This window comes from Brassica oleracea, chromosome C1 (assembly GCF_000695525.1).
Source record: "Brassica oleracea var. oleracea cultivar TO1000 chromosome C1, BOL, whole genome shotgun sequence".
In the NCBI taxonomy this organism is placed as follows: Eukaryota; Viridiplantae; Streptophyta; class Magnoliopsida; order Brassicales; family Brassicaceae; genus Brassica; species Brassica oleracea.
The window spans coordinates 21,390,129-21,400,754 of NC_027748.1; the positions used below are offsets into that span (position 1 = coordinate 21,390,129).

A 10,626-nucleotide genomic window follows, 5' to 3' on the forward strand; every position below is an offset into this window, starting at 1 on the left:
ACAAACCTTTATTTTACAGCTTAAAAGAAACCACAACAACCCAAACAATCAAAACACCAAAAACTAGAATTCCAAAAAAGAAGAATCATTAATGATCACCTTTCTTTTTTTGTCTAATCATAGAAATAAAGTTCAAAACAAATATACCAAACCAATCACCTCAACCAAAACTCAACGACACTTACATCGAGTCAGCTAAACAAATACAAACTACACGGCCAACTATTTAACTATTTACAAACTTAAACGAAGAAGACGAAGACGGCAACCAAGATCAGTAAAATTACCTAAACAAAAACGCAGAGTAAGTTACGAACTCTGATAAATATAACTAACAATAATTTTTGTTTACATATTACCCATCAAATAAGAGATAAACAAACACAGTCACACCAGAAGATACAAGAGACAATCCCGACAGACACAAAGGCGGCAACAACATCTTCACCTGCTCACTCCTCTTGTCTTATAAAAATAGTTTACATGCCCAATGTCAACAGACCAATGCTATTGTCTTCTTATGAGAAATACATAAATTCGTTTAAAACCCATTAAGGCACAAATACTCAGAACTGTCACTCATTTTATAGTTATTTCTACAAGTCTTCGTGTATTTGTTTTAAAGGTCCGGTAAGAGCAACACGTTTAAAAATAAAAAAGAAACATATAACAAACATAATAAGGATAATAATTTTTTTTACTTAATATACACAACTTACAAAACTAAACCGGAGAAAAAATATGCAGAAACAAAAGTACTCTCAATAACTTTAATATAATTTATGTACTCTCTCTCAACAGTACAAAAAAAACAAATTAAAAAGACAAACAAACAATAAGTCTCAGTGACATAGCAAACGACACCACGAACTATATCAATCAGATTACTAACACAATTTAGTCCTTCATAAGTGGAGAACAATGCATACACAGTTCATCATTACAAATCTAACCCTATAACAATAAAAAACTTCAAAAACAACTTAAAACACAAAATTCACAACTACAATAACCCTAACAAATATTGAGATGAAACAAAAACTTTGTCCACAACCCCGCGCTTGCGCGGAGGCAATGCCCCTAGTATATATAAAATACCACTTCAAAAAAAAAACTTAAAATAGTAAAATAATTTAGACAATATTTTTATTTTGAATATTTTATCAAATTATTACATATATAAACTCATCATCTACTATCATATGTTTCAAAACAATTAATTAATTACATAGACAATCTTAATGAACTAAAATTTATACCTAAATACATAGACACCCTTAATGAAATAAAAATATTATATAACATTGCCATTAATATCATCTATTTCTAAATCCTTTATTCTTAATAAAAAATTTAATTAAATTTCCTTTTAGCAAAAGCACATAAATAAGAAAAGGGAATGTTTACAGAATAAAAACTTATAGATTATTTATATGTGAAAGAGTTTAAATTTTATTTCCTTTTATCGTTTTCCTTAAAATATAAATAAAAAAGTTATCTAGAAATTTTATAATATATTTACTTATATATACAAAACACCACGTCACAAAACAAATTGAATAAGTAAAATAATTTAGGCATGTTTTCTATAAGATAATCTTTTTATTGTGAATATTTTATCAAATTATTAATAAGAAAATGATTTTAAAAACATATATAAACTCATCATCCAATATCATATGTTTTAAAAAAATTAATTAATTGCATAGATAATCTTAATGATCTAAAATTTATACCTAAATACATAGACACCCTTAATGAAATAAAATATTATATATTATTCCCATTAATATCATCTATTTCTGGTTTCTTTATTCTTAAGAAAATTTTAGTTAAATTTTCCTTTTTGGAAAAGCACACAAATAAGAAAAAGAAATATTTACAGAATACAAGCTTATAGATTATTTATATGTGAAAGAGTTTATATTACCTTTTATATTTTCTCGAAAAATATAAATAATAAATAAAATATCTAAAAATTTAAAATATATTTACTTATATATAAAACACCAATTCACAAAACAAAATTTAAAATTTAAAATATATATATATTTTTTTTTGTCATCTTAAAATATATTAGACATGTTTTCTATAAGATAATATTTTTATTGTAAATATTTTATCAAATTATTAATAAGAAAATTATTTTAAAAGCATATATAAACTCATCATCGAATATGATATGTTTAAAAAAATTAATTAATTACATAGATAATATTAATGAACTAAAAGTTATACATGTTGGGAAAAAATATTCAGGTATTGAATTCCTCCAGAGTCAGACAGGACACCGGCCTTCGGGTCCCCGCTAGGAGATGCCCCGTATCCCCGTTGGGAAGCATTCCGGGTCAGGTCCTAGGGACCACCCCCTTCCTCCGGGAAATGGAAATATTCCGATAAGAGGATCTTTCCATATTTCCGAATATGGAAGATTTCAACCCTATTGGCTGACCAAGACCGACCTACAAACGACTATATAAGGGGAGCCCAAACCCTAGACCAAGGGATTGACACTTCAAGACTTAGAGATTAGAGTTAGACGGCTAGAACTAGGGTTCTTACTTAATATATTGTAGGTCCGGCTTGTTTACTCAATAAAACATCTCTTCAAGTCTTATTCTCTTCAAATCTATATGAAATCAAGGCTTGTCCATCGTTCCGTAGTACTTAGGCATGTCAGTTGGGTTGGACTGCACCCAAATGGGTGTGCCCAACTGGGCATTAATTTTACTGGGCTCAAAACACCCATACACATATTTAGCCAACACCCAATAACACTCAAACCCAACTTCAGCCAACACCCAGCTGGACAACCCAAACCCGCTCATTTATAAGCAAATCTGTATAAACTCAATCTAAGCTCAATTTTAATATCACTGAAAATTTCTGAATACAAATGTGATGTAAAATAAATTCAATATGCTTCAGTTTTCATAACTCTCTGTTTTATGTAAAAAAAAAATAATAACTCTCTGTTATCATGATTCACTTTGCTCCAGCTTCAAGCTTCTTTACTTGTCTTCAGCCTATAAGAAGGAAAAAAGATAGCAACGCACTGCAGTGAACAAAACAGTATGAGTGATGTACGGTCATATCACAACGACATACTCGAACACCTACGGTTCAAGCTGCTAAAGCAACACATGTTTAACACATCATTCTTATAAATCCACAGAAGAAGACACAAGAAAGCATACGACACTTGGAGTTATTCAATGATTCCCAAAGAAGAAGACGGCTCTGATATTAAAATACTAGACCCCTACAAGTCTTCAACTCAAGCCTCATAACTTGTATGTAAATAAAAGTTAAAAAAAGAAGCTCATGAAACCTGAATATCTCTAACGAGATTTATAAAGGCTTATCCAGAAACGAGCATATCACAAAGGCTTAAGACAGACCGAGCATATCACAAAGGCTTATCTAGAAACGAGATTCATTATCATACAAACTCAAACGAGTTACTTGCAACACTGAACTAAATGATGTATCTTCAGATCAATAGCTAAAACATTTCAATATCTTATCCAAAAGTACAAAATCACACAATAATTGAGCAGTAAACACATCACATAACAAGTACAAGATAATACCTCAGTCAAGTCTCTAAACTCTCCACTCTCTTCTTTTTTCTTCTTCTCTTTATCCTCTTCCTCTTTCTCCTCTTCTATCTTCTCAACAGACTCATCACCTACGAAAAAATATAATTTGATGAAGATTCTGAAGCAATTTATTATATGAACATATTATAAGCAACACTAACCCATTGCTGGAAACCCTTTTAACCAGTTTCTTGTACAGACCAAAGCTTGGACATTAGTAGGTAGAAGACAGCTCATGTACTTGTTAAGGACTCTACTACCTATGCTAAACGAAGATTCTGAAGCAACGGTTGTTATGGGTATACTCAGAACCTCTCGTGCCATTGTTGCCAACTCTTTGAACCGAGCTGAGTTGTCTCTCCAGTAATGTAGCACATTCAGTTTCTTGTAAGCGGCCATGTCAAGCAATGGCTCATCCAGATATATGTCGAGAGCAGACTTGCCACTGCCAACAGCTTTCTGAGAAAAGAAGGCGTAGAATCCCTGAAGAACAGGTTAAATAACACTTATCAGAAATAAATACAGAACATAACTTAGAACATAACTTACACCATAATATCAGAAAATCATAAGACTTATCAGAAATAACTACAGAACATAACTTACACCATAACCGGCTGGAACATCGTGTATTTCTCCTTGTGAAGTTGTTGCAGCACTACTGATTCTATGGTTTTTCTTGTAAGCTCCAAACAGCTTATAGATCTTTGAACGAACATTAGTCAACCTTTTCTTACAAGTAGACTGATCCAAAACCGAGAAACAATATTCTAAGAAGTCAAATTTCGGTCTTGGATCCAAACTGCATCAATTGGAAGGATATCGCTCTACTCTTCCCATTATTTCTCAAACTTGAGCTTCATACACTTCACCATTTCACAAATAACAGGATCAGAAGAATTTGCATGAGCTCTCAACCAACACTCAATCTTCCAAATTTTATTGAAATACAAATTTGATGTCGGGTAAAAGGAACCAGAAATCAAATTTGTGATCTCAGCAAATGACTTCAACAACTTGCATATCACTTCTGCTCTCCTCCACTCAGAATAAGAGGGATAGCTCACATAACTCACTTCTACATCCGCCAAGTTACCTAGTGCGTGTTTGAACTTTATAGCTCTAGAAAGCATAAGGAAAGTAGAATTCCAGCGTGTACTTACATCTAAGACCAGACCTCCTTCATCATCCTCAACTCCCACTGTTTCAACACAGTTTTGAAAGATGGTTTCTCTACTTTCTGATGCTTTAATGAATTTGACACTCTCCCTGGTCTTTTGCAAAGCTCCTCCAATCACTGTTAAGCCATCTTGCACAACCAGATTCAAAATGTGTGCTGAGCATCTAACATGGAAAAACTCTTCATTACAGACCAGATCTTTGTGAAACAGTCTTTTCATAATGCTCTGCATGGTGTCATTTGAAGAAGCGTTGTCCACTGTGAGACATAAGACCTTCTTTTCCAGTCCCCATTCCTTTAGCAGCTCAATCAGCTTCATAGCAATGGCTATTCCCGAATGAGGTGGAGGAAAAGCAATGAACGACAATATCTTCGCTTGCAAATTTCAATCATCATCGATGTAGTGTGCAGTCAAGCAGAGATACCCTTCAATCGTGATAGCCCTCCAGAGATTTGTTGTCAAACAAACTCTACCAGGAAAATCATTTAAGATTTTCCTAAGTTTCTGCTTCTCACTTTCATAAATCTTCAACACATCAGAAGCTGCTGTGTTTCCACTCCAATACTCAATACTGGAATTAACATAAGTAAAAGCCATTATAATCCCCTTGTACTCTACAAACTTGTAAGGAAGATCATGCTCTATAATGGCCATAGCTATCATCTAACGGAACACCATCATATCCACCTTCCTAGAACTCCTTCTAGGTGTTCCAACAGCTTTTGGACATACCTTCGTATGACGAGTCAGAGTTGAGGTTCCATTCCTACGAAGATTCAAGAAGTAAAACTTTTTACAAAGGTTGCATCTGATCTTAGTTGTACCATCAGACAACATTCCTCCAAGTATAGTAAACTTTCTCCAGCACCTAGAGACTCTACGGTGTGACTGAACTTGTTTCGGTTATGTGCCTCTGTTAACCTCTGAAATCTCTATAACTTCATGATCCTCTATATATTCATCCATCACATCATTCTGACCATCATCGTTCAAGTCTATAGCTTCCATTTTCTGAAACAAAAAAAAAATTAAATGAGAAAGGAGCAGTTATCATGGTAATATTAGCAAACTGTGAACACGGAAACATGAACACACAAAACCCACAACACATAACGAGACTGACTCAAGTTAAGAGAATAAAACTTAAGTAGAATCTCAGAAACATGAACACACAATAATCAGTTATCATAGGCTCATAGCATTGCTACTCAGTTAACACATAACGAGACTACCATGATAACTGCATCAGCAACTAAAACACCACCAAAGTACATACTCACACAATATCAGAAGCTGAACACATCAATTATGCAAACGAGATTCATCATCATGCAAAGGAATGGTTCGAAACTTACCTTGATACACAGAGAATTCAAGAATCTTGCAGAGATAACGGCTATGTCGAGGAGATAACTTGAGCTTCAATCTTCATACAAGTCCTCGTGTTTCTGAATCCAAAACAAAACGATATATATGAATTTTATAATCTAAACGATTCATCATCATCATCAGAGCAAGAGTTTATAAGCGAGATTCAATAATCAATAATCTTAAGCCATAGAAACGAGATTCATCATCATCATCAGAACTACAATAAACAATGGAAACAATGGAAATGAGATTCATCGTCATACAAAAAGAGATTCGTCACAAAACCCACAACAGAAATTCATCATCATACAAAACGAGATTCATCACAAAACCCACAACAGAGATTCATCATCATCATCATCACATAACCCGATATCAAAGCTAAAACTCAAAGCTATAGAAACATAAGATCAGAAGCTAAAACTCGAGAATCCTACCTGAAATTGCGAGAAGAAGAAGTCACACGCCGGAGAAGATGAATCCAGAAGGAGAGATCAGAAGGAGAGATTGCAAAATTTTATCGCAAAATCCCAAAAGATGGTACGACGGCGACGTTGAAAGGAGTTTCCTTTTTTCAGTCAAAAAAAAAAAATGTAGCCGGATTGACTATGAACCGGTCAAGTAGCCGGATTTGATCTAATAGTTGGTTTGACTATGAACCGGTCAAGTAGCCGGATTGGATCTCAAAGTTATTAAACTTTATAAAAATTATTAAAACTATCAAAAATATATAAACTAACAATATGAACAAAAATAGTTTATATGTATAATGTTTAATATTTGATATCTATTTATATTTTAATTATATATCATATTTACTAACTTTACTTTTAAATATCAATAGTTAAAAAATTTTAGACCAGATTATTAAATCAGGTTTGACCCGGTCGAATCATATCGAGTGACCCAATAATTATCTTGTTCAGAAGCGCTTCTGGTCCGGTTTAGAAAAAAAACACCGGATGTAATGGTATATTCTGAAGGTTGCTAAAAAAATGTATATTATGAATAAGGTATGAACCCTCAAAACAGCTCCACATTTATTGTTTGGATCATGGTCACGATATATAAATGGGATATTATTAGGTCAATATGAAAATACAATTTAATAAAAATTCTTAGGCATTGTTCAATTAAAAAAATTACACATAAAAATTTTGTATTTATATTTTAATAGATAAGATAATTTGAACATTTTTTTTGTAACAAATGTAAATTATATTAAGAATTTTAGCAAATTCTTCCTTTTACATTTGGAAAAGGGAAACCAAAACTGAAATAAATAAAGAAAATGGATTGTAAAGCAAAAGAAAATTGAGGAATGAAATTGGCAGTAAAATATGAAATTGGGTTTAAAGGAAACCGGTATAACAATTGATTCTGGCCTGGATCGGTTTAAGTGGGTAAAGAAACAGATATTTTTGCAAAGGACCAAAAAAAGGAGACATCTTATCTAATATCTCCCCTATCGAGTGGGTAAGAAAAAACTGAAACAGAAATGGCGAATTCACTATGCTTCTTCTCTTCTCCTCCTACCTTTTGCTTCCAGTCTCCCATCAAAACCCCTAAACCTACTCACTTCTTCCCACTAGGTGATAAGAAGTCGTCGTTGGCTCAGAAAGGAGAAGTGCTTCAGACTTCCAAATCCAAAAGCTTCGAAATTCAGGTTAGGTTTCTCTAAAACTATGTTCTTCTCTACTAACTTTGTTCTTATTCCATTCACCGTTTCATAACTAAAAAAAAAAAATCATCTTCTGGAATCAACAACAGGCCACAGACGGTACTCAGACCACTAAAATGAGCAGCATAGTTTGTCAAAAATGTGAAGGGAATGGTAAATGAATATCTTAGTTTCTACGACTGAATTCTTTGATAAACTTAACAAATATTTTGTGTAAAATGTGTTGTGTAAAAGGTGCTGTGGCATGTTCTCAATGCAAAGGGGGTGGTGTGAATTTGATTGATCATTTTAATGGGCAGTTTAAAGCTGGTGGCCTCTGTTGGCTTTGCAGGTTTTGCTCTTCTTCGTCTTCTTCCTTCTCCACAATAAAAAAACTCATATATTAATATCCTCTTTAATGTATTGTCAGAGGTAAAAAGGAGGTTTTGTGTGGAGAGTGCAATGGAGCTGGTTTCCTTGGTGGTTTCTTGAGCACCTTCGACGAGTAATAGAGAAAAGCTTCTTACAAAATGAATTTTGTGCTATAATCACTCATGAACACTCTTTATAAACCTTAGAAGAGGTTTCTCTCTATGAACGCTCTTCTTCTAAACCCATTATGTATTACTATTTGTTATTGAACACCATGTTTTATTGCACTTTTTTGTTTCTTTAGATGCCTCCCTCACATTTCATGTTCTGCCTCTCTCATTTTTTCTTAATAGATTGAAATACTGTTAGGTTTAACAACATATCTATATATCGGTTAGATTTTAGATGGACATTTTCAAATGGTTTGGAGGATAAATAATTTCAGTTTTGTATCTAACCCAATGATAAATGTATTATGTTATTTTACAGAACTAGAGTTTCCCATTTCTTATCTTTCTTTTTGTCGTCTAGAAGAATATAATGAACATGAACCAAGTCACAGAACTGATGAGATAAAGTTGGCGAGTTAAGCTGATCCCGAAGACTAAATCCAGTGGAAAGAACCCTGGAGACATAAACCAAATGAATAAAATGATTCTTTGGAAACAAACAAATATAGATCAAATGCCACCTAAGAGTATAGAGTATACACAAAACGCAGAACCATCATAATAAAACGAAACACCCTAGCAAGATAAACCACCAAGGATGGAAAAAAAGAGAGGGGGAAAGCGTCCAATGCCAAAACTATTGGAGATGAACCAAAAGCCACAACTCATTGCTCTCGAACACACTAAGAGCTACGATAAAATTATTATAATGGCCACATATCTATTAATATAAAGTAAAGAATTTTCATCTTAGAGACTGCCACGTCATTAATTCCTCTCTTCTAAACATGACACGTGTCCAGTTCACTAATTTTTTTTTACTTATCGTTCGGGATCCTATTTTGAACTTTAACATGGGTTTTAACCGTTTATTAAAGTGGGCTAATGAAATAATTATTCGAGCCCGATACTAACATTCGTCGTCTTAAAAAATTGCAAGCTTCTGTTTCTAGGGTTCATGGTGTTTTCAACTTCTGATTTCTTAGACCGACCATGAATTTTCGGGAAGGTGATAGGAGACAAATATTTACAACTAATCTCTGGTGAAATCCGCTGTTCATGCCGATTCTGTTGGAGTTCTTCTCACCAACAAAGGGAAACCGAAACATTACGGACTGTATTCAATCGTCTCTCTAACGTCCTTATTTACTCCTTCTCTCCACTCCTTCCACAATTTATCATTCAATGCACCTCTTCTTCTTCCAATCCGTGAATCTGCACTCTGCAGCTATAAATAGGTTAGTCTTGATCCCGTAAACTTCATCATTTCAATCCTCACAATCATAATAATCTTTAAAACTTTCTGTGAGTAGAATAGAATACGCCTCTCTCCTCCTTCAAAAATCCAAAGCCGGTCGCTGTACACGGCGAGGTGTAGCTGCTGAGGTTTTGAGAGATCTATATCTATTACTATAAAAAAGGGTTTTCTCTCCTCTCAGCCAGCCACTTCAGCATCCAGTTAGATAAATCGACGCAGGATACGGTGACACGTGTCAGGTAAATAATGCTCTGCGTTTCATTAAGTCTTGGCGTTGTGGGCTTCTGTCGTTTTACGTTACTGGGCTTAAGGACTTGGTCAGACTTCAGGCCCGACGCGAAGAGAAGTGCCTCTAACCCTACTACCAGACGAGAAACGAAGAAGATTGTCTCCCTTCTCCTGCTACGGCGACCATAAAACTTTTCCGATTCTTCCACCATCTGAAACGTTTTGCGTAAAAGCTTCGTGATTAATCACATTGATTCGCTCTCCCACTACGTCGTCTTCAATGCTACGTTTCGATATGATATGCGGCGATCTCCGTATAAATATGTGTGAGTAGTCTTCCCTTTGATCTCATCTTATCTTAGTAACACTAAAATCTCATACTCATCACTTTCAACATGGCTAATACTAGGGTTTTTTTCTCCGATCTGGGTCGGATGTGAATGTAAGTTAGTTTCCAGATTTTCATATTTGTGTTTCTGGATCTTCTCCATGTTTCTTGATACTGATATATCTCTAATCATGTTTCAGTCGACCATGATGCAAGCGACCATGATATATCTCTAATCATAAGTTTTTGCTATCTCCACATCTCTCTGCTACTCATCTCTCTGCTATCTCCACAACTTTCCTAAAGCTTTAGAGAGATCTAAAAATCTCGACAGCCATGGAACCACCAAATCCCTGAGGATTATGATCCAGCCAATCGTATATTTCCTTGGATATTTTCCTTCTTCATATGTGTTGTTATGACTACTTTCTCTGTTTTCTTTGATTGAATTTTGCT

The 10,626-nt window shown here is 34.1% G+C and overlaps 2 protein-coding genes and 1 long non-coding RNA gene across 3 annotated transcripts; 2 read left to right on the top strand and 1 right to left on the bottom strand.

Moving 5' to 3' along the window:
• Positions 1-3,758: 3,758 nt before the first annotated feature.
• Positions 3,759-5,791, bottom strand: LOC106334823 (zinc finger BED domain-containing protein RICESLEEPER 2-like). Its single transcript, XM_013773202.1, has 7 exons — positions 5,705-5,791; positions 5,516-5,549; positions 5,257-5,424; positions 4,579-5,157; positions 4,455-4,468; positions 4,209-4,346; positions 3,759-4,085 (listed from the first exon to the last, which is right to left on the bottom strand). The coding sequence occupies exons 1-7, from the start codon at positions 5,789-5,791 to the stop codon at positions 3,759-3,761; spliced, it is 1,347 nt and encodes a 448-aa protein (XP_013628656.1).
• Positions 5,792-7,568: 1,777 nt separating this feature from the next.
• On the top strand, positions 7,569-8,489 carry LOC106344496. The gene is made up of 4 exons (XM_013783867.1): positions 7,569-7,820; positions 7,925-7,988; positions 8,070-8,166; positions 8,245-8,489. Exons 1-4 carry the CDS (start codon positions 7,653-7,655, stop codon positions 8,321-8,323), a joined length of 408 nt encoding a protein of 135 aa, XP_013639321.1. The 5' UTR covers positions 7,569-7,652; the 3' UTR covers positions 8,324-8,489.
• A 1,486-nt stretch (positions 8,490-9,975) lies between these two features.
• LOC106293762 lies at positions 9,976-10,488 on the top strand. Its single transcript, XR_001260628.1, has 2 exons — positions 9,976-10,284; positions 10,371-10,488. It is a non-coding gene; the product is annotated as an uncharacterized LOC106293762 (long non-coding RNA).
• Positions 10,489-10,626: the final 138 nt, after the last annotated feature.